Below are 25,759 nucleotides of genomic sequence, written 5' to 3' on the forward strand. Positions count from 1 at the left end.
AATCCATTTGGGTCAGTGGTCAGGTAGGATGGCTTATACAGAATTCAGAAGGTTTGTCAGGGGGACTGATTTTAGCATTGGATAATTTGTGTTATAAAAATTTAGGCTCGGCTTCAGGAAAAACTTGGCAGTGGGTTCAGCTCAAATGCATCTTAACAGATGAAGTTTTTCATATAGTCAATGTGTATGGTCCTTTAAACTTAAAAGGTAAGAGGCAATTTTGGGATGAGATATCAAAAATCTTACTTATCACGGGAAATGATTTGGTGTGTGCTTGGGGACTTTAATAGTATTATGGATGAAAAAGAGAGTATCAATTGCACATATAGAAGATTAGATGTGTAGGGTTTTAAAGATTTTGTTAAGAATAATAATTTGTGTGAGATTGGGTTGATAAATGAAAGTTTTACTTGGTTTGGTCCTTTTGGAAGGTGTAGTAAGTTAGACAAAGTTTGGTGAATGATAGTTGGTGTGCTCGAGATAACTGGGAAGTTATGGAAATTAATAGGATGATATCGGATCATAGACCTTTGTTGATGTATGCTTGTAAAATTCTGAATGATCCAGTGCCTTTTAGGGTGTTTAATTGGTGGCCAAGAGAATAGTAATCCCTTTTTTAACCAACTGAGGCAATTTTATTTTAGTTTGATGACATTATATTGATTCCGCAGATTTCCTTTCAAATTTTTATTTTGTTATAGTCCGGTCCAATAATATAATGTTTTTAGTGGGATCAATAATATATATTATTTTTTAGCCTGATTCTTCAATAATATAATTTTATTTAGCCAGGATGGGTAATTATATAATGTTTTATTTTATTATTTTATTTTATTATTTTTAGTTTTTTAATTTTTATTTAAGATTTGATCAATAAAATAATTTTGTTTAGCCAGGCCAGGTAATTTTTATATATTATTTTATTTTAATGAAAACCAATATACATATCACAATTCATTTATGAATATTTATCTATTTATATACTTTTATGATATCGTAATACATATCTATTTTGTTATTGTCTTTTATTAAAATAATACACATTGATAAACAAAACTTGTATTTGATATAAGTTAGACATTGTACAAGATTTACATAAAAAAAATAATGAAGAACATTATAATTCTAGAAAATGACCCATGCCTCGCACGAGTTATTATGCTATATTAAATAATAAAATAACACATACCTCATGATGTGTAATGAGGGATTGTGTACGCTGTATGTAATTATAATGATGTTTGAAATAAATTTGAAATTATATTTAAAGTCATGATTGGAAATAAAATAGTGATTCAAGTTAAAAAGGTGAAATATTGGAGATGAAGTATTATAAAATAAATTTATAATTGGAGATGGCCTAAATAAAGGAAACTGTATTCGGTTATGATATGGGCCTTAAAATTGGACACACAATAATACAAACAACAATGTCTTAAAACCCTTAAATTTTACATAAACATAATTCATCAACATCCTTCAAATAACAGATAATTCATATTACATGAAAATTTTTTTTAAAGACAAATAAAGCCTGCCAACAGATAAATTCATTTAACAACAACTGCCATGGGTTGTTTAGGCCTAAACTCGAAACCTTGTACGATAAGGCCAGCCTTGAGTACATTGTATCAGTTGACATAAATCGCGTCTCCACCTCATCATCATCATCTCTTGCAACCAGTCTCAAACTCTGCGATCTTAATCTCCATCCATTCGTCCTTCCTCCACCGACTAAGCTCTCCATTTCGTTGCTCAATGTTGTGTGCAGATGTTCTTAGATCAGGATAACCTGTGCTAGCTTCATCATCAGCACCTCCTCTCTTTCATTAACAAATCTAATGGATGTCTTTGCCGAATCAAGTCCGCAGGCATCCTCATATATTTTAAAGACAAGATATGTTTCATACGTGGTGTGAGGAGACAACATTCCAATTTTCATTTTTCCACGAATATCAACACACCGCCCCTTGTCAAGTACATCAACCTCCTCTGAAAATCTGTTCACATGATAATACATTGAGGCATGAATACATGATACATGCGATGAGAGGACGGCTTTAATCATATTCATCACTTACCATGCGATTCGAGTACAGTGTAAACTAGTCAAACTGTTCGTGAGTAACTCGAAACTCGGCTCGTGAAAAATTCCAATTCGGCTAGGAATTAATCGAGCCGAGCACGAGTTCGAGCTCAAGTTTTTCAAATTTGTAACCAAGTCGAGTTCGAACTTCCGATTACTCGGCTCGTAAGGGTCGAGCCTTATTGAGTCCCTATTATTTTCAGTTTTTTTATTATAAAAATATTTTTATATTTTTTATATATTATTTATTTATTATTTAATCGAACTTGACCCGAACCATCCTATTTCAAATTTTTATTAATATTTAGTGAAATAAATTCGAGTTTTTAAACCGAACTCGAGCCTACCGAACTTTTTACTTGAAATTAAAAGCCCGGTCGAGTTCAAAGCTCGAACCTGAACTATTTTTTATTGAGTTCGAGCCGAGCCACAGTCTAGGACTCGGCTCAACTCGATTACACCCCTAATTTGGAGTTGTTGCACACAAAACTATGCTCAAAATTAGCTCAAATCCTATTTTATTAAAATTTTAAAATCTATTCATTAGAAAAGTGTTTTTACCAAAAAGGTGGAGGAAGTATGCTTTTGAAAAAATACGACCTTGCAGTTTTAATGCTACTATTAAAACACATCTAAAATATTATTTTTTCATAAAATATTTGTATATCAATAATATTATAAAATATTAAATATCAAAATATGTGCATATCAAAAATATTAATAAAGATTTATTTTGTGAACTAACACTTTCTCTATCAATACTATCCTTTTTAACAGTAATTTTCTAAAGTGATTTACATCCTTTACAAGATAATGTCATGTGACCTGCATTTCATAAAATTGACTTGAATTCACGAATGAAGATCCGAGAATAGTTAAAATAAAATTGTTTAGATTTATCTTTAAATTGTAATTAGCTTGTTGGGTGTGACTGGTGAGTTGAAGTTGTTCAAATTATTTAAGGTAATAGGCTACATGTAATATAGACTTCTTATTTGCATTCATATAGGAAATAAATATGCATAATGCTGTATTTAATCACCTTTATTAGCATTACTATTTTACTATTTCTGTTATTTTTTTGCCCAAAAAAGCCAATACCTAAAGAGATTGCAAATTTTAACAAAAAGGTTTGGTCTTAGCTCAAAATTTTGTTATTAAAATGTTATTATTAATAGACAAAAATGTGAATATTTTGAAAAATACCCTTCATAATATTGTTTGCTACTTTATTTTCAAAAAAAGCATTCCATTTTATACTTTTAATAACATCTTTTATCAAAATATTAAGCAAAATTTATAATATATACATAATTTTTAAAAAATTTGGTATTATGGGTTGTGACTCTAAACAACCCCTTAATTTGTCTTGTCACCCTGATACCTAAATGCTTCTTTTCAATTGAGTTATGCAGAAAATATAATACTTTATTGTACAACTCAACACACAAGCTAACACTTCCCAACTATAGTGAATCCTCTTGCTACAACCATTGACCATAATTCCCACACTTATTAGTTTGTCATACTAGAAAGAAAATACTTATAACAAAGTTACTATGATTATATAGAGTGATACACAAGTATTTGTAGCTAGAACCAGATTAGTATTTAGCAAAATGTACATTTGCATGTATGTAAATAATGCAACAATAATTATTGACATATCTTGAGTTACTATCATATAACCACAGCCACCACCAAGGAACAATGGCAAGCTGCCTAGCAGCTACCATTAAACATTTTTCCCCTTCCTTTATCAAACCAAAAACTCTGTTAGAACAATAATGAGATCAAGTAATTAGACAATTTAAATAAAAGATTATGAACCATTCTCTTTTATCATGATATAAATACATAAGTAATTCAAAAATTATCATGAATAGTTCTAACTTCTAATACTTATTTATAATTTTTGGATAAATTATTGTAAATTTTTGGTTGTCAACTATCCAATCTTTACTCCCAATCATATAGTTATAAATAATCATATAGTTACAAATAATTCATCTAAACACTAATTTTTTTAATGGAGAAATTGAAGAAAATATGTCAATTTAGAACATTAATTACAAATAAAGAAATATTTAAATTTTTATGTCCTTACATTAATCAGGGTACATCTATAATATGTAAAATGCAAAAATGACAGGGAATAAATTTAAATATATGAGAAAATTTAAATATATGGAGTAATACACATGGTAAACTTTGGTCATCCCATCCCAGTCTTAAAAAGAATAATCTTAGCTTTCATTCAGTTGTTTCTATATATTATTTTCCAACTTTGACATATGATAAGCACTTAATTAAATACCAATAATGGAATCTCAAATAAATATTAAAGAAAATAATATTTTATATTTTAAAACTAATTTTCACGGGGAACAATTATTTTATAATCATATTTTAATTAAAATATGTATAAGTATCTTAATGTTAATTAAACACATATTTAATTTTTATTTATAATCTTTTCTAACAGTAATACATCTTTAAATCTTTAGTATACCTATTTTATTTTTAAAAACCTTATTACAAAACTTTACATTAATGAAATAATTATTGAAATTATATTTAATAATTATTATTATTTTACATACATATAAAATAAACACATATAACTATTTTAATTAAAACTTATATTAAGAGAAAAAATACTGGATCTAATATTTAAAAAAAAACTATCTTAATTGAAATACAATTAATAGACAAGGATATAAAAACATAAAAATATATCAAAATGTTAAATATTAAATATTAAAAACAATACACCAAAATAAAGTTAGTAAACAAATAATAAAATCGAGAAATAATTGAGAGAATTACCACATTGCCATAGTCGAGGAGGATAGCATAGTCACAGAGAAAAAAATAAAGTTGTTTTTTAGTGGTGTAAGTCAAGGTGGAGATTGATCTCCTGAGAATTTGATTAATATCAGGTGGTAAAAATTTGTTCCATAACTCATCCCAATCACTGGCAGCCCTCAATTTTGAAACACCTGAAGCTCTACATGTATCCTTGGGTGATGTGAATGATAATATATCATTAACGATAGGTAATTCTCCTTAAGGTGCTCAATCTTAGTTCTTTTGTGATTTATGATTTTCTTCCCCAAATCTGTCCTAAAGTTCATTGTAATGAAATAATTTGTTTTTTATTATCTTTACTCTACCTACCAGAAAGGTTTAGATGTTTCTAGATTTAAGCTAAACGGGCCGATACCTAAACTAGGTGACCAGATATGGTCCAAAAGGAGGGATAATAAAAAGTGTGACCCCCTCAAGGTCCATATAAGTGACTTCTCTTGACCCATATTTTTTAAGGTCCAAAATTTTGATGACCTTTCTACACAGCTCATTCGAAAATAAAATGTTCACAAATTATTTTAACTAGTAATCTTCCCGTGCTTCGCACATGTAAATTTCTTGCAATAATCAAAAGTATTAAAAACTATTGATTTTTCAAATAATGATTTTGCAATATACAAAAATATGAAAAATAATGATTTTCTGTAAATTTAAAAAAATTATAAGAAATTTAAAATTTGTATGATTTATTAAAAAAAGAAATATTATTATAAAATGCAAAATTTATTTGTGAAAATTTTATACCGAAAATATATCATTTCGTAATTGTATCTCGTACTTAAATTTCGATTAAGAAAAACTTTTATGTTAGTTGAATTAACAAAGTCGATGTTACATTTTTGAAATTTTTTGAAACTTATGATTCTAAAAAATGTTAAACTATTATACATAAACTGCTTGGAGAGTTTTTTAAAAATCATTATAAAATAATGCTTGGAGAAAAAATTTAGGTTAAAAAATCATTAAATAATAAAATAATAGTTGTGTCATGGTTAATATTAAAATAAATAGTTGACTATTTATGATATAAACATTATTGTAAAAACGACACGCCCCTTACATTGTAAGATAATGTTTTTCTTTTGCTCTAGAAGTTTTACTTTTTTAAAAAATTACTTTGAAAATTATAATTTAATAGATGTAAAATATTAAAGAAAAATACAATATTTAAAATCCGTGCAGTGTGCAAATGTTCTTCAATTAAAAAAACAATGACTATATGTTTAGTCCAAACCTAACCACATAATTAATTTTAAATATTACTATGTTTTAATTTGAACTCTATTAATATTTATATGCAACAATCTCAAGTTTATTTTTTTAGATCTTAGTTATAAGATTTAATAAATATACACATATGTATGTTTATCTAAAAAATATTTACAAATATGTATATTTGATCTAGTAATTTTATGTTTATTGTAATAAGATAGAAAAAACTTGTTAAGTGTAATTTCTACAAATTTGTGAGTTTATTTTCTCTAATTATAATATTTTATATTTACTTGTATTTGTCTATAGATTATTATTTATAATATCTCTTTTTGCACCATTTTTTTAACCTAATGATAAACATCAAATCATAAAACAATTCTACCAATTAAAATTTAGTACACACTATATACTTACAAGTATAACAACATGGCAAATTATTTTTTTTAAACTTAGATTAATAGAGCAAAAACACTATTATGCCGGATTCGATTGATCTTACATTTTCCAATTTTTTAATTTCAATAACAGCTTACTCTGGACGATCACGATTAACAACTTGAACAAAAAATGTCTTCTCTCTCAAAGATTAACAGCTATGGGGTTGCTGCCAACGGGAAAAAAATTTCAAAATGAGGGGACTAAGGAAGGTGAGTTGAAGGTAGCTAAGAAGGGGTTTAGTGCTGAGACAAGCAAGAAGGTTAAGCTGGAGAGCAGATTCTTAAGCATTTCATTTGGGCATACAAGGATATTCTAGACAAGGAAACAAGTAAGAGTTTTTTTGAAAGCGATAAACAGGCAATAACGGAAGCTTTAAATCAGATCCATTGGAGAAGCTTGAAAGCTAGGGGAGGGTTGGAATGGAAGGAGAAGAGTAGAAGTGAAGGAAAAATTCAAGGGGAAAGGGGAAATGTCAAGACTTATGCGCAAGCATTAAAGAATGAGATAGACAAGATGGTGGATGTCAAAAGAGTTGTGGATGAGGGGGAGTGGCAAATGGTGCAAAGGAAGAAAAAGGCAGGGAAAGCAAGAATGGAGTCAAGTTTCACGATTTTTCCGTATAATATCCCGGGAGAGTGCAAAGCTAGGGAAATTTGGAATTGCTTGAGGGTTTCAGGGGTTATTTTGGATATAATTCTGCCTAGAAAAAGGGACAAAAGAGGGAAAAAATATGGTTTTGTCAAGACAACTTCGGAGCTTGAAGCCGCTACAATTATTCTTAATGTGAAGGGAAAGGGGGTTTAGGATCTAATATTCGTATGAGTCTTAATGAAAAAAGGTTAGTAGAGATCAAGGAAAAGGAGGTTTTAGGGTGTACAAAAATAATGTGGTTGGGTCAAATCAGAAAAGAAATAGGGATGACTATAATAATATTAAGAAGGATGTGGTCAAAGTGAATGTTGAGGTTGGAAATAAGCATGAAAATGGAAATCAGGAGAAGGAGTTGGGGGTTGAAATGTTTGAATATATTGAAGCAGTAGTAGATAAAGATGTTGAGGAGGGTTTATATGATACCAAAGTGACTTTCTCAAGAACTGATGAATCAGCGAGCTCGTTGCAAAATAATTTATGAGGAGAAGGGATATAACAGGTCAATGTAATGGGATTAACTTCTCGAAAGTTCTTATTAGCTAGTATGCATGACAAGGGGTGGGAAGAATATGCAGATAAGCTTTTTGAGAAATAGTTTAGGAGTCTGAGAAAATTTAAAGATGAGGATCTGGTTGTTCCCAGGACAGTATGGTTACAAAGCTATGGGATCGCAATGAATGTGTGGTTAGAAGAAAATTTGAAGGGCTATACGAGATGGTTGGGGATTGGATTAGTTGGTTCTATCAGAAAGATAATGAGAGTGAGTTTTTTAATCCAGTCATTTGTATATCTACTACAAGAAGGGAAAAGATTGAAGAGTCCATGAATATATTAGTGAAGGGAAAGCTTTATCTAATTAAATTTGTTGAAATTGAAAATGGGAAGGAGCTGAAGAATAAAATGGGTTCAATTAGTTTATCTGAAGGAGGGATTATATCAAAAGTTATGAAGGAGGATGGTGGAATAGAGTCAAAAGATAAGGACTTAAAAGTAGATAGGGAAGTGAGTACTAGTCAGACTGTGGAATCCAAAGCTGTAGCAGTAAGTAAGGGGAGTCAAGGCTACTCGAAAGGAAATATAGGTGTTCTTCAGGAACTTGCATTGGGTAAAAGGGTGGAGGTGTTGGAGGTGGATGGAAAAGTGCATGAGGGGATGTTGGTTTTGTTAAATAGTCAAGCTACAGAAGAAGTGGTTAGAACAAACTCTAAATGAACTAGTAAGGATTCTTTAAGTGAGCTGAAGTCTTGAGAGACAAAGAACATAGTGGAAAAGTCTAATAGTTTAGAGTATGCTGTTTTTACTGGTACTTCACAAGGTACTTGTGTAATGAAATTGTTAAGCTCAAAGTCAAAGGAGTGGGTAGAGCTAAAAAGAAAGGTAAAAAATTTAACAATCCTTTTGACTTGAAAGGAGGTGTTAATTTAGGATGTAGGAAGTATCTTGGGAGAAATAATAGGTTAGGCCCTTATTTAGGGTTTGGAGGTAGTTTTGTGACTTTGTCAGGAAACAAAGAGGTAAAAAAGAAAGAAGCTGCTAGAGAAATAATAGATTGTGCTGAACAAATGGGGCTAAAGGTGTAAGGGGATAGAGAGAAAGTTATTATTGGGATAGCAGAGCAGCTGCAAAAAGGAGAATTGTAAGATTGAAGTAATAAAGAAGTTGTACTGTAGTAAAAGTAAACCATTATGTCAGTAAAAGATATAAGAATAATATCTTGGAATTGTAGAGGGTTGTGTAATGGTGTGAAGAGAAGAATGGTTAAAGATATAATCAGATCTAGAAGAGTTAATATACTGTGTTTGCAGGAAACAAAATGTATGGAATGGAAGAAATTTTGGGAGAAATCCATTTGGGACAGTGGTCAGGTAGGATGGCTTATACAGAATTCAGAAGGTTTGTCAGGGGGATTGATTTTAGCATTGGATAATTTGTGTTATAAAAATTTAGGCTCGGCTTTAGGAAAAACTTGGCAGTTGGTTCAGCTCAATGCATCTTAACAGATGAAGTTTTTCATATAGTCAATGTGCATGGTCCTTTAACTTAAAAGGTAAGAGGCAATTTTGGGATGAGATATCAAAAATCTTACTTATCACAGAAAATGATTTGGTGTGTGTGCTTGGGGACTTTAATAGTATTATGGACGAAAAATAGAGTGTCAATTGCATATATAGAAGATTATATGTGCAGGGTTTTAAAGATTTTATTAAGAATAATAATTTGCGTGAGATTCAGTTGATAAATGAAAGTTTTAATTGGTTTGGTCCTTTTGGAAGGTGTAGTAAGTTAGACAAAGTTCTGGTTAATGATAATTGGTATGCTCGAGATAACTGGGAAGTTATGGTAATTAATAGGATGATATCGGATCATAGACCTTTGTTGATGAATGCTTGTAAAATTCTGAATGATCCAGTGTCTTTTAGGGTGTTTAATTGGTGGTTGTATGATGAAGAGGTTAGGGTCAAAATGGAAATTTTTTGGAAGCTAGGTAAAGAAGCTAGAATGCAAGTGAATATTCAAGTTATGTTAAAGAAATTTAAGTTGGGAATGAAACAATGGTGCAAAGGAGCTAAGGATAAGCTAGAGATTAAGATTAAAGAGCTAGAAAACAGAATGGAATGCTAGATGGTAGTCATGTTGGAGGGGAGGAAGTTGTTAGGTGCCAAGTAGAATTAGCTGATAGTTATAGGAAAAGGGATTCAATGCTAAGGCAGAAAGAAAGGAATAATTAGAATCTGCAGGGGGACAAAAATACAAAATTTTTAATAAAGTGATTCAGAAAAGGAGATGCAGAAATAAAATTGATAGAATTGTTGTAGATGGAAAGGTTGTAACTGAAGCTCAGGAGGTCAGAATGATTTTTTACAAGTACTTTACAGCTATATTCAATTCAAAAAGATGGAATGTTTGGAGGTGGGGTCACTTATAGAGTAAGAGGTTAAATAAGGAAGAAGTTTTGTTTTGGAGAGAGATTTCTGTATGGAGGAGATAATAATTGCATTGAAATCATTCAATAGTGATAAAGCTCCTGGGCCAGATGGATTAAACATGAAGTATATTAAGGAGTTTTGGCCTTTTCTGAAGGATAAAGTGTTGGAAGGGTTTAATTGGTTTGCTAATACTGGATGTCTTCCTAAAGGCTTTAATTCTTCATTCATAGCTCTGGTTCCTAAGGTCAGGGTACCAAATAAGCCAAGTGAGTTTAGACCTATAAGCTTAATAAATAGTGTTGCTAAAATTTTAACTAAGGTGTTGGCAAATAGGCTAAGTACAGTTTATGATAAGTTAGTAGGGGTAAATCAGTTTGGTTTTGTAAAGGGTAGGCGGGCTGCTGAAAGCATCTTCATAGTAAATGAGGTCTACCACAGTATGAAGAAGTCAAAGAATAAAGGTTTGATCTTAAAATTGGATTTTGAGAAGGCTTTTGACTCAGTGAATTGGAGTTTTTTGTTCAAACTCTAAAGTGTTTGGGCCTGGGGATCAGATGGATTAAGTGGATGGAGGATTTTTTTAAGTCAATAAGGATATCTGTGCTGGTTAATGGTACACCTACTAAAGAATTCAGCATGTCTAATGGTATTAGACAAGGGGACCCTCTTTCTCCCATGCTTTTCAATTTAACGGGAGAGGTACTAAGCAGTATGTTAAATACAGCAAGTGAGCAAGGAATCATTGAGGGCTTACAGTTGGGAAAGGAAGGTAAGAAAATTACTCATCTGCAGTATGCTGATGATACATTAGTATTTTTACAAGGAAATGAGAAATCCATTCTGGGAATAAAAAAAGTATTACAATATTTTCAGTTGCTATCAGGTTTGAAGAAGAACTTCCAAAAAAGTAGCATATACTCCTGTCACATTCAAAATTCATAACTTAATTTTATGGCAGAAAGGTTGGGTTGCAAATTAGGATCTTGGCCTTTGGTTTATTTAGGGAGTCAAATTGGTGTTAGCTCAAGAAAGAAAGTTTTTTGGAAACCATTGGTGGAGAAGTTTAGGAGTAAATTAGCCAACTGGAAGAGAGATAGTTTGAACCAAGCTGGGAGGTTATCTTTGGTTAAGTCTACTTTGGATAGTTTACCTATCTATTGGTTTACATTACACAAAGTACCGGTAGGAGTATGTAATCAACTAGAAAGAATTGGAAGGGAATTTTTTGGGGAAACTCTTCAGGGGATGGAGAAGAGAAAGGTAAAAAGATGCATTTAGTAGCTTGGAGCTCAGTATGCAAATCAAGGAAACAAGGAGGATTAGGCCCGAGTTCATTGCAGATTAGGAACTCATTATTGCTTTGTAAGTGGTGGTTTAAATGGCAAGCTGAGAGAAAGATGGCATGGAATGTATGGTTAAGAGGCATGTATGGTTGTGGTCAGAGTGAGGGGTTAGAGTTGCTAGGAAAACAGAAATCATGCTTAATAATGGTACAGGGCATAATAAAGGCAGTTGCTAAACACTCTGAATCTGGTTTTTTTGGACCTAGATCTATGAGATGGGAAGTTGCTGATCGGGATTCAGCTCTTTTTTGGGAAGATCTTTGGTACAAAGATATAACCATAATGGAAAGATTCCCTAGGTTGTACAGTCTTTCTAAGTTACAACAGAAAGAAGTAAACATTTTTAAGACCTTATGGGATTGTTATGATAGGAGTGGTGAGGTATTTTGGAAAAGGAAGTTGACAATTTGGGAATTAGAGGATCTGAAGGAGCTTGAAGATATAGTAAATGCAGTGAGCTTCTTTGCTAAAAAGGACAGAATTATTTGGGTACCAGTTAAGGATACATACAATACTAGAGTAACTTATGAACTACTGATCAACAGTGAAGTAGAGAAAGGCAATGAATGGGAACAAATTTGGAAATACAAGGTGCCTGAAAAGGTAAAATTATTTTTATGGAAGGTAAAATCAAAAATTGTTCCAACAAAGGTTTGGTTAGCTCACAGAATGCCTGACTACAGTAAATGTATGGTTTGTTTAAAACCAATAATTATTTAGAAACCTAGTTGCTGGAAAGCAGGTTTCGGACTATCTTGACTACACAACTGCGAATGGGAAACAAGCCGGAAAAACAGCGAACCAAGGCGGCAACCTGAACACCGGAGAGGCGGCCGGAAAAATGAAACAGGAGCGGCGAACAGAGAGGACGGGGAGGGGCAAAATAGAGGAAAGAAAAACAGGAGAGAGAAGGGATTTAAGAGAGAGATGAGATTGTAGAGAGAAAGAGAGACAGGCGAGATAGATTGAGTGAGGAAAGAGATGAGGATGTTTATCATTTACCAGTTCTGTTTCTATTTTTTTATATGCCAACACTCAATTGTAAACACGTATAAAAATGAGAGACACGCAGCCTGAAAATCAAACACGTGTCCTTCTTGCCTGATTTTTTGACCCGTATTCGTAATTTTAACGAACCAAGTTGCACAAAAATAAACTCAGAAAATTATAAAAATAGTTTTAAAATTTTATAAAAAATCCCGAAACTAAAAAAATAAAATTTCCATAATTTTTAAAGCACTTTTGAAACTCAACTCGTACCCGTATTTCACAATTAACGAACCGAGCTGCACTTAAAACAAATTCAGAAAATCACGAAAATATTCTTAAAATGTTATAAATATTCCAAATTTAATAAAAACATAAATTTCGAAATTTTAAAATAATTTCTAAAATGTAATTTATACCCGCTTTTATCAATTAAACGAATCAACGCGCGAGTGAAACTAACTCCAAAAATTCCCGAAATAATTTTAAAATTCTCGGAATATTTCAAACTTACATAAATATGAATTTCATAATTTTTTAAAGAATTCTAGAATTTAATACAGATTTTTACAAAATAAATACAATCAGAAAATCATACAAGGTTAAATAATTGATACAATATTGATATCTAAATTTTGTAAAATCCCAAAAATAAGTATTGAAATTATAAAATCATAAAACTAATTTTAGAGACAATTCAAATATTTATGAGTTTTAAAACTCTAATAAAATCACCTTTAAAAATAAAACAGAACAATATAACTCAATTTTTAACTACACATTCCAATCCTTTATACTAACAAATCACAGACAAATAGTATATATCAACATACTGCTGCCAAAACCAAGACACATATTTTACTTAATTAATATCCCACAATTACTTATTTAAATAATTAAAAAATACATGAGTCGTTATAATATAACCCTGGAGTATTTTTTTTAATAAAATAATAAAATTATTGAAATTATATATTTATAATATTTAATTATAATTCTAATGCAAATAATGTATTTAACACATGTATATTATAATTTTTTATACTTTTTCTTAAATAATTGTAAATAAAAAATAAAATTAACAATGACTTTAATTCCTGTTTTGCTCTCACCTTTATTTTACCTTTAGTTTTATATGGTTTGTCCAATTCTAAATTGTTTTTCGATAAATTAATAGGATTATTAGAATTATATTGTAATTCCCTTATTTTTTTAATAATCAATTATACTATAATAGATAACATATATACATAATAATGGTGATGTAGAATGAGAACACGTACTATGCTACTTTTAAAACCGGATTTCCGAAAATACATATTACCCTAGAGTGAAGGTTAAATACCGGCCAACTTATGCGTACTAATATTTTGTTTTAACTATACACATGTTTTATGCGTGATCACCACAACTAAAATTTTGAGTTTATTGAATACAAATGTGTTCAACATGTGTATTCTATATTAAGAAAACAATTATAAAAACATGCATGTTTGGCATATTTATGCATAATATATACAAAATATATATCTTAATGATATACATTCAGTACACGTATTACACATATTCGTGTTACTGGGTATATTGGGCGGTCCTTCCCACCACTAGACAGTTTGGGTTGAGTTTTTTGAGTAAAAATTAGAAATTTTGACATAACACACATATTATTATGATATGTAAAAATTATCTAAACAAATTAACCTGGCATGGGTGATCAACTTGTATATAATAATTAATACATAGTTGACTTCTTATTCAACTTTTGGAAATTTTGGTACTATACACTATACGGTAATAATCTCAACTTATATGTATATAATAAACGTTACAACTTCTTATCCAACTTTTTTTTATCATAGCTAACCCGCACCCACTACCCTTTGGGTGCGCAGTGGATAAACCCTACGGGCTCACGCAATAGCCTGCAAACCACGTGAACCAAGGTAAACCGCATTTAAGCGACATGAGGCATAATTATAAATTCTCCTCATATCAGATTCGAACATGTGACCAAGATCCTCTCTTTAACCAGCTGAACCAAATTTTATTACTATCATCAAAACAATCTCAACCATTAAAAATATATATTTAAAAAAAGACGATATTATATATTGTAGAATAAGTGATACAATAATATCCTTATTCAATTATAAATAGAATAGAAAAAAATTACATTATTCTACTATTATTTAAACTAGCATTTTACCCTTGCTACACACCTAACCACAACCGACCTACAATTATCAATTGTCTTTGCAAAAAATAAGGATTTGGAGGCTAGTCTCGAGATCTTTTTCATGAAATTATGAAAAAATCATGTAAAAACTCAATCTTCACATTTATTTACTATCCTTTTTTTATTTTAAAATTAAGAAATTTAATATTTAGATGTTTAATAAAATAAACACATAAGTCAATGACTACCTTAACTTTTCTTAAACTCTACATCTAGATCTTTAAATTCACATTAATAGAAAAAATATTATTAATTTTAAAAAATTAATGAAAAAAATTAAAATACGGTGTTTTTTTTCATTATTACACTTTCTCTATCCTTTTTTTTTCAACAATATGATCCTCCGTCTTTTCTCTCATTATCCACACCCATCGTGTCTCTATCATCCTTCACCGTCATCATCATCTTTCATCATTTACAATTTGATATGCTAATTATTTTGCTTTTTGGTTGATTAATGAATCATGAAATTGCTTTTTTGTTAATTTAATTCACCTATTTCCGTTGATATTAACATTTTGACAAAATGGTATCATAAAAAAATATAATTTATTTTTTATTGATTCAGATTTCTCAGATACCGGATTGATACCGGATTGAAATTGATTTTCTTTGTAATATATGCAACCAAAATCAAATCAAAAAATAATGTAACAAATGCTACACTACAAGAAAATAAGGTTAAATACAACTGCACAAATACAACCGGAATCAAATACAACCATATCTGGTTGAATTTAATAGGGCCCGACTAAATTCAATCGCACACAGTCATATTTAAAAACTGGTTGTATTTAGGCGGTTGAATTTAGAAACAATTACAACCGACTAAATACAACCGCAATCAATTACAACCGGAAACGGTTGTATTTAGCCGCGCGGCTAAATTCAACCTCTTGCAGTTGAATTTAGCCTCTCCTAAATTCAACCGAACAATTACAACCGGAACCTTTTACAATGGCAAACGGTTGAATTTAGCCGCTCTAGAAAAATTGGAGGGAAATTATGCCGCCAATGAAATTTTCCCGCCAAAACAGTTAGAGGGAAAAATTGGAGCCAAATATCAGCTCAAAATTTTAAAAATAATTTTCTAAAAAAAATCAGAAAAATAAAATTAATATTTTCAATATTGTTAAAATATGTAAATAGACAATAATATATTAATTCTAGATCTTGTAATTAGTTTTTAATATTTTTACATTAGTTTAACGATTTTTGATTATTTTTACAAAACTTTATTGTTTTGTAATTTATTTTGCTAAATTCAACCGCAAGTGGTTGGTTGTCTATAATAAATACAACCGCTTTTAGTTGAACATTAAATACAACCACTTTCGGTTAAATTTCTAAATACAACCGCTTTCAATTAAATTTAGCCGCCTGTTTATCACAACTTAATTCGGTTGAATTTAGGATATCCATTTTAGCAACCCTACTGCCTCTTTCATTCCAGCAGCCGCAATTCTTCATCCTCTCCCTTCTTTCACCCCATTTTGCATTCATGTAATCATCCATTATCATCAAGTAAGTAAAATTATCGATTATTTTTTGTTGTATTTTATGAATTTTATAAGTCATTGTTTTTTTCATAATTGCATACCTTTAACATATGTAGAAATGATTTGATTAATTTGAATTTGTTCATAAATATCAAATAATTGTTGTGTACTAACTTTATTGATAGGATGATGATACATAGTGTAATATGTTGATATTATTTTATTTGACAAACAATATATTGATATTGTTAGTGGTAAATAATTACGTATATGTCTGCATTTGTAGATGGCATTCGATCGTAGTTGGATTGGTCGTAATCGATTTAATGAGGCAAAATATATAACGGAAGAATATAAGGCTGGAGTGGATCGTTTCATTAAATTTGCTATAGAACATGGTGAAGAAGAAGATAATGTTCTTATAAGATGTCCGTGCCAAGATTGTCGAAATAGGTATTTTAAGTTGCCTAATACCGTGAAAATTGATTTGTATCGACATGGTATCATGCAATGGTATACTATATGGGATTGTCACGGGGAGAAAGATATATCACAAGTCGAGGTTGGAACGAGTTCTAGATACAGAGACGACGACATGTATGATGCACATGATGATAACGATTTTGAGGATTGCGAGAATTCTGAAGAACCAAACGAAACAGCAAAATCATTTTACAGGATGGTGAATATTGCTTTTGAACCAATTTATCCAAACAATGTCAATTTTACAACATTGGAGTTCTCAATGAAGTTACTTGAGTGGAAAAATAAGCATAATTGTAGTAATAATGGCTTTGATGATTTGCTTCATCTTATTGGATTAGTATTGCCTAGTGATCATAAATTGCCCCAAAAGTACTACACCATGCGAAAGATGATTAAAGGATTGCATATGCAATATGAGAAGATTGATGCTTGCGAGAATGATTGCATGTTATTTTACAAGGAACATGGTGACAAGACAAAGTGTGATATATGCAATGGAGACAGATACCAGAAGCAGAAAGATCCTAAAAAACAGAAGATTCCACGAAAAATCTTGCGTTACTTTCCTATTACCATGAGATTGCAGCGTCTATTCATGGCCGAGACTACTGCAAAATGTATGAGATGGCACCATGATAGAATTGCAATTGGAGGTGAATTAAGTCACCCATCGGATGGAGATGAATGGAAACAATTTGATCGGAGATTTCAAAAATTTTCAAAAGAGATTCGAAATGTAAGACTCGGGCTCTCTACAGATGGATTTGACCCTTTTCGCGACAAGCACGCGAAGGAGTATACGGTATGGCCCGTGGTAGTTGTTGTGTACAACCTTCCTCCCTCTATGTGTACAAAGGCTCCATATATGTTCATGCCTCTTCTTATTCCTGGGCCGACAGATCCAACCAAAGACTTGCATGTTTATCTTAGGCCATTGATTGATGAATTGAAAGTGCTGTGGAATACTGGAGTTGAAACATATGACATGTTCTCACGTACAAATTTTATCATGAAGGCGGTACTTTTGTGGACTATTAGTGACTTCCCTGGACTTTCCATGCTTAGCGGATGGTCCACCAAAGGTAAGTTATCGTGTCCAGTTTGTATGGGAGAAGTACAAGGTAAACAACTCAAATATGGTGGGAAAATAAGTTTTTATGGCACTGCTCAATATTTTTTAGATGCAGATGATCCTCTAAGAAGGAGTACTAAATTTGGAAGTGTAGAGAGGCGATCAGTTTGTGCTCGACATTCAGGGGGCGTGCAAAGGTGATGTGTGAGCAAATACAGTTTCCCCCTCCGAGAAAGTCACATAAGAAAAAACCAAGAGATTATGGGGCAAATACAGTTTCCCCCTCCGCTTCCTGCCATTTCTGTTTATTATGATAGCCTTATAACTATCGACAAAGCTAGAAGTGTAAAGTATAATGCTAAAACAAAGAGACACATCCAAGTTAGACTAAAGTCTATAAGGGGTCTTGTGTCTGATAGGATTATTGCTATAGAGTTCATAGGACCTCTTGATAATATAACTGATCCACTGACTAAAGGGCTTGAGCATGCTGTAGTCCTTAAGTCGAGGTTGGGGATGGGACTGATAACCCATCATAATTCATCAATAGCGGGAACCCAATACACCCGAGAGGAGATCCCTCGAAGTGTATTCAATGTGGTAATAACAAATTATAAGGTTGAATTGGTAGTACATCTACCATATACTTTTAGATACTTATGTATCTGAGTCTATCCCCTATAAACCTTAAGAGGTACTTGGACCGCTAGTTAGCAAGAGTTTTAACAAATTCTGATTGTAACAGTTTTGGATCAGGATTTGATAAATTCTGATGGACCAAATAGTGTGTCAGAATTTGTAAACTCTGAATGGGGTCAAGTTGAAAGACGAGATGTTAGCATTACATCTTTGGAGATGCCCAGCTAAGCGAATGCAATTGTGTGGTCGCAATTAGAGGAAATCGTTATTCCTTGAAGCATTCAACGAACAGGATCGAGACAAGACCATATCGTCTCAAAGCCGTAGATCTGCACCATAGCCTTTTGACTTGTCGTCGTCTATGGAGTGTGGTTACACCAAACGGATAGAGATTCAAGGTGAAACATTCCATCTATATACGGTAGCCATCGAAGTAGGGGACTTATGAGGGTTCAAACTCGGAAGGGTACCGACTCTGAAAAACAAGTCATGATAAAATCTGATATGCATTTTTGTATGAATTTGTGGGGGATTGTTAGAAAATGGAAATTTGAAGACATATGTAATATGTCTTCTTGACGTAATTTCTGGTTAATAACAAGTGGAGGTTGTTCCTTGCTATAAGGACATAAACTTTCATATTTGGATCTAAGATATTTTCTTAGTGAAATCCATGTAGAATTAAGAGCAAGAATGCTTATTTGTACAAGAGTTGTTTCGATTTTAGTTGAGAAGCATATTTTGAAATTTATGCAATGTTCAGGACCTGAGGCTAGAGGTTTAAGACCTGATGATGTTCTGAGATAAGTTTCTGCAATGTTCAGGGCTTGAGGTTGGAAGCTCAGGACCTGATGGTATGCTGAAAACAATTCTGGAATGTTCAGGGCCCGAGGCTAGATGTTCAGGTCCTGAGGTGCTGAAAAGTTTTGGTTTATTTAGGGCCCGAGGCTTATGCTCAGGGGCTGAACTGGAAGCCAATTGCTAAAACTATATAAACATGTTTTGTATAAATAAGTATATTAAATATTAATATTTGAGTGAAGATTATTATTATTTTAATAATAATTAGACTCTTATACAATATATAATAGATCAGATTACATACGTTACTTTTGTAGAGAAGAGCAAAAGTTGAAGTGTTTGAAAATCTGAGAGGGAGATAGATTGGGGAAAATAAATAGAAACCCTTGAACATCATCTCTCTGGCTCTCTCCCACATATATATACATATATTCATTGATTTTATTGGTGAATTGAGGTGCTGATCGTTGTTGAGCCTTCTCGTATCTGTGAACGGATCGCTCTGAGCTGTTTTATCCTGTAAGTCATATTGTGGCAACCCATCACAATATAAGTGGGGCAATAATATCTTCAAGAACAGTCAAGTCTTCTTGAGGGCTTGGCGACTCAGTTGATTCTCTAATTCTAATAAAGCTTCATAGGGCTAAGTCATTTTCTCTAATTTCTTGTCAATTCGGTCTCTAATTATATATTGTTTGTGCCTTTGTGTTTGTTTCGTTACTTGGTTGAATTTGCCTGTTCATGTTAATTTGTTATATATAACTGTCCCATTGTTGCGCCTATAGTAATATTCCCAACAATATATACCATGTTTATGTCTCTTTCTTTTAGTCACAACCAGGGGTGGATCTGAAAATATTTACTTCGTGGTGCACCGAGTAAATTTTGGATGACACCCTCTTGTTTTATTTATTTTAATGTGGGCACTTTAATATGTTCTTAAAATTTTAAATGGTTAAGAAACGTAAAAGAATTCTTTAGGGAGGACGCATGTTCTTCGATGGCCCTTTACTAGAATCTCCCCCGATCAGAACTCTCTAGTGAGTCTTAAGATTTTGTTTGAGAACAAAATGCTGCAGTTTTGGAAATGTCTCAGGAAACTATAATCCATTTTTAATCGTTCACATGATTTTGTGTTAAATTTTGCACAGTAACATTTAAATTGAGCTTACTAATAAAATTAATTTTAGAATTTTCGTTGATTGAGATTTGTTTAATAGACAAACCAGAAAAACATAAAAATTTATTTTGCTAAAGTGAGGTGCTGCTGAGATGCTCATGCTCTTATCATATGGCCAAATTCCTTGCTACCTTTATACTGGATGAATGCACTTCATTTACAGTAATTATGGACTACTTTTGTAATCCTGCCTTTGTTTGAAGAATGAAACATATATTAAAGAAGGGTTCGTTCCATAACAAATATTGTTAATAGTTGCTGTTGGCACAATGTAAGCAATATACTATATATATATACGTGTGTGTTTGTGTATGACTGGAGAAAACAAGTATTTTGCCGAACTACTATTTTTTATTATGTTAAAGCAATTACAATATATAATGAAAAATAATAAGAAAGTGACTCCTACAAACTAAGATCTGGAAAATTGAAAGTCCTAAACAAACTCAAACATTAACATCTTATTTTGTAATGCTCCTATTTTATCTCGTTATGCTCACCAGAAACTGAAGACTCGGACAACATTAAGCACACACTAAACTAACAACTATCAACTAGAGTTCATGAATAAGGACAAGTTAAAATTAAATTCCAACAAACTCCCTCTTAATCTAAACTTTTCTGAATGCATTTCTTTACTCCAAGCAGATTCCTCATAATTTCAAAATTAACATAGGTCAGGGCTTTGGTGAGAGAATCTGCCCTTTGTTCTTCAGTACACGTGTGCTTCACAATTATTTCCCCATTCTCCACGCATTCACGTATAAAATGATACCAAATATTTATGTGTTTGCTTCTACCGTGAAACACCGGATTTTTAGCCTATTGCAGACTTATTGTCAATAAACAACGTAACTGGACCAATGTCTTGTTCAGTAACTCGAGACAACAGCTTTCCCAACCAAATAGCCTGACAAGCCGCTGCAGTAGCTGCCATGAACTCGGCCTCACAGGATGAGAGTGCCACACATTTCTGTTTATGTGAGGCCCATGTTATCAAGCTTTTATTGAGGTAGAAGACCATTGAGGTAGAAGACCATCCCCCAGTGCTTTTTCTGTCTTCCACGTTACCAGCAAGATCGCTTTCTGAGTATCCGACCAAAACTTCGTTGTCACTGTCCTGTGAGTAGATTAAACCGAAATCCAATGTCCCTTTTACATAGTGAAGTATAAGTTTTGCTGCAGCCTGATGTAGAAGAGTTGGTCTCTCCATAAACCTACTCACAATGCCCACATAATATGCTATATCAGGTCTGGTGTGGACAAGATATCTCAAACCTCCAATTATACTTTTAAACTCAGTAGAGTTGACTTCTTTTCCGCCTTCGTCTTTGTTGATGATTTCCTTGGGATGCATCGGAACTTTAGTCGGGCTGCAGTACAACATACCAGCTTTGTTAAGAATTTTCTTCGCGTACCCCGTCTGTTTTGTAGTAGGTTAGCTTGCTAAAATCACACATATCAAACTTACTTGCCATTTGTTCCTTGAACTCTGTGATGGCTGCAACATTTGCTCCTATTAGGAAAATATCATCGACATAGATGCCAATTATTATCACTTCCTTTCCCCCATTTTTTGTGTACACAGCCTGCTCATAAGCACACCTGACAAAGCCCAACTCCTCCAAACATTTGTTCAATTTTGAGTACCAAGCCCTGGGAGCTTGACGAAGACCGTATAGAGCTTTTAAGGGTTTGTAAACAAGATGTTCCTGTCCTGGTTTGACAAACCTTCGGGTCACCTAACATAGACCTCTTTCTTGATTTCCCCGTTCAAAAAAGCCATTTTGACGTCAAGATGGTGAACCTCCCAGTTCCCTTTTGCAACATGAGCAAATCAGTAGGCTTATTGTCTCAATTCGCGTGACTGGTGCAAAAACCTCATCGAAGTCTATGCCTTATTTCTGCACACATACTTTGGCTACAATCCTTGCCTTATGTTTAATAATATTTCCGTTTGCATCTCGTTTAATCTTGTATATCCATTTCAGATCAATGGGTTTTCAACCTTGAGGCAGCTCTGTTAACTCCCAGGTTCCATTTCTCTCTACTGCATCCATTTCAATTTCCATAGCTTTCTTCCATTCAGCTCCCCTAGCTGCTTGAGTGTAATTTGCTGCCTCATCTAACCCCATTAGATACAATTCTTCACTTTCCAAATCAATGGGTTCGGTTTCACCGTAAATCTCACTTAGTGGCATGTACCTTCGAGATTCATCATCAGATTCTGAGCTCGATATGGACCTATTAGAGTTTGAAGTGCCCCCTATTGACATTTCTCTCCCAGAGGCTGAGCTAGACATACTTGGGCTTTGCACATCACTTGCAGCAGTGCTACTGTGGTTGTCATTTGAGGCTGATAATCTTGTTCCGGAGTTATCAGTTTCTTCCCATACTTCATCACCTTCACTTGATGTTTCCAACAAGTTTGTGGCCACAGTAAATGATCCCAACCGTGTTGTTCCCTAAATTTCTTCTAAGTGCCACTTTCTTATTAAGTCAGGCGGAAAGTGTTTTAAATATAAGCCTTAGGTACTTAAAAAGAGAATGTCAATTGAAGTTATTGTTGCTCCTGAACATTTTTGGTGTGATAAGGCGAGGTCAAGTAGTTTTGTGAGGTTTTAAATAGGAGCAACACTAGGGATCCCAAAATTGTTTCCGGATGCAGAGTGTTGCATTTCAATTCCAAGTAGTTGTTGGTTATGAGTATTTATAACTTTGTCCATGTTAGCTGTACAATGGTCTGATCAGATGTCTCACTGGGCGACAATGTCATCCCTGTATTAGTGATAGTTGCCACATTATAGTCAGGAAAGGTTGTCATGCACACAGCTAGAGTGTTTTGATTGAAAGTGTTTGACATGAAACTATGACTACCTCTAGTGATCCTTAATTGTTCTGGATATCCACCTCGAACAATATCCTTATGGTAGAATCTCTTATGGTTTTATTCAAAACCCTTGCTGAGCGAGTTCTGAGAATGTAGACGAAACATTTGTAATTGGAATCAGAATGCATATGCAGATCATTATGCTAAAATCAAGAAAAGTAAGTTATGGCACATAGGTCCGGTATTTCAGTTCTTAAAAAAGGCTGAAACATCTAATGACTCATCATCTGAGCTTATTGTCCAGGTATCCCTTTTTCGATAAGAGAGAACAATGTAGCAGTGTATGTTAATGGAACATTGCACTAGATTGTATCTTGCAGTATTGGATTGTATCTGGGACTAATGGATTGTATCTTGCGATGATTGATGATAACTTCCTTGTTATCTTCACTAGGATGATAACTCCCTTGTTATCTCGAGTTGGTTTCGATAAGTTCCAGCTGCCCCCGATAGTTTCATATGATTTCGCTGCCAAGCATTTGAGAGATTTTCTCTTCACCAGCAGTGATCTTTTCTCAGCCCTTCCTTTTGTCGAGACTCTTGTGCTCCTGGATGAGAGTGAACCTTCAGTTGAGACTCTTGTGCTCCTAGATGAGCGTAAAGAGTGAGCATTTGACCTGATTACCTTCTATGCAAATACACTCTGTTTCATCTACCCAAAGATATGATAGTCATATGATTTTTTTGTTAATTGGCCTACAATGATTCTGATTTGTCAAGGATTTCTCTAACTGCAGGTTTATCCTTGCAATAGAATACTTACGGCTTTATTCAAAACCCATGCTCAGCGTGCAAGTTCTGAGAACATAAACGAAACGCTTGTTACTGGAATTAGAATACTCAAGAGAATGGTGCCCTGCATTATAGGGACAACAGAGAGCTTTTCTGAAATTTGTAACTATGAAGTGAAGTGACTTCCATGGTCCATATTTCTACTGCCACTTAAGGTGTAAGCATGAGAGTTATTTGAGGTCACCTCGTAAAAATATTCTAATTCGGCTATTGGATTATACGAATGCTTATCGAGTCTGTTTTTTAACGTATGTTCCGCTTCAGTAAAATAATTTTCAGAAATTAAATCACGTAGATAAAGTAGAAAGAGAAAAGGGAACCTGATATATTTGAGGCTTTAAATTTTTTTCTCCAACATTTTATTCTATCCCCACCAAGTGCATCCCATGTTCATGTCTCTTTCTTTTAGTCACAACTCTTCTGTGCCAGTGAGTCTTAAAATTTCTGTTTCAGAATAAAATGCTGCAGTTTTGATAACATCTCAGGAAAGGAGGCTGAGACATATCCCAGCTTACCGTTTTCTTCAACCATTATGAAATACATTTTCTTGCGCTATTTTGTTAGTATGAAACATTAGATCATCTCCACAATATTGATGGAGGCGCGTCCTGCTTATCACGGGATAATTGGTCGAGAATTGCTGCTGAATCTTCCGGTGCCCTGTCATATCTTCCTCTGCAGCTTCTATACCTGTAATTCATATAGATGTTAAATTAGCTAACATATTACTGGCTGATAATAATGTATCTAAAATTTCAGATTGTGGAGCTTTGAGGTTGGTACCCATGGATCAAACCAAAGTAACTACATTAGTCCAGGGTACTTTAGGATACTTGGACCTTGAATACTTACATTCAGGCCAACTGACCGAGAAAAGTGATGTTTATAGTTTTGGCTTTTACCTTGCAGAGCGCTTTTAATATGGAGAAAACCAATTTGCATGGCTAATCCCGAGGAAGAAAGAAATCATTAAGAAAATTTACTAAACATCCATGGCCAATCAACATGGGAATGAAGAGATGACGAGTTTAATAGGTCACAGTGAGATTCAGCTTTCTGATCTTTAGGAAAATCATGGCATATATTATGATCCTTAATAGATCATAGTTTGTTGCACATGTAGACAAAGCTCCTTTAAATATCTTAAGTTTTGTAATGTGTTATATGCATTGTATCCAATACATGATAATGCATTGATTTGTAAAAGTAATTATATGAAAAACTTATATCAGTATCTATGTCTTAAAGAATATCTGAATTGGCATGGATTCTTCTGTTGAAGAGTCAAAAGATATATAAAAAACTGAGAATGAAATCGATCGAGTGATGTTCGTGTCATTGGGATACGCGGGCAAGAGGTGTCAGACGACCCCCTTATAATTTTTTCTGTTGCAATCGAATGATGTTCGTGTGGATATGCGGGCAACAGGTGTCAGAAGAACCCCTTACAATTTTTTCGATTGCATTTTTAATTTTCCCTTTATTTAAATTTGGGACACCTAGCACTACTCATTAAATTTTTGATATATCGATGGATTATTGCATGTATTTTTTTCCTTTGATTGATTATTAAATAAGGTTAGAATTCCAAAATTCCTAATTTTTTTATGGTAACAAGAATACCAAACCCTGTTATATACAGACTA

General features: G+C 32.9%; 2 protein-coding genes across 2 annotated transcripts; both read left to right on the forward strand.

The window, feature by feature from the left end:
* Positions 1–10,237: 10,237 nt before the first annotated feature.
* Positions 10,238–12,462, forward strand: LOC141703376 (uncharacterized). Its single transcript, XM_074506906.1, has 5 exons — positions 10,238–10,615; positions 10,723–10,957; positions 11,147–11,448; positions 11,556–12,134; positions 12,274–12,462. The coding sequence occupies exons 1-5, from the start codon at positions 10,238–10,240 to the stop codon at positions 12,460–12,462; spliced, it is 1,683 nt and encodes a 560-aa protein (XP_074363007.1).
* Positions 12,463–16,539: 4,077 nt separating this feature from the next.
* LOC141703377 (uncharacterized) lies at positions 16,540–18,012 on the forward strand. The gene has a single exon (XM_074506907.1). The coding sequence runs from the start codon at positions 16,540–16,542 to the stop codon at positions 18,010–18,012; it is 1,473 nt and encodes a 490-aa protein (XP_074363008.1).
* The last annotated feature ends 7,747 nt before the right edge of the window (positions 18,013–25,759 follow it).

The sequence above is a fragment of the Apium graveolens genome, unplaced genomic scaffold (assembly GCF_009905375.1).
Source record: "Apium graveolens cultivar Ventura unplaced genomic scaffold, ASM990537v1 ctg6595, whole genome shotgun sequence".
Classification (NCBI taxonomy): Eukaryota; Viridiplantae; Streptophyta; class Magnoliopsida; order Apiales; family Apiaceae; genus Apium; species Apium graveolens.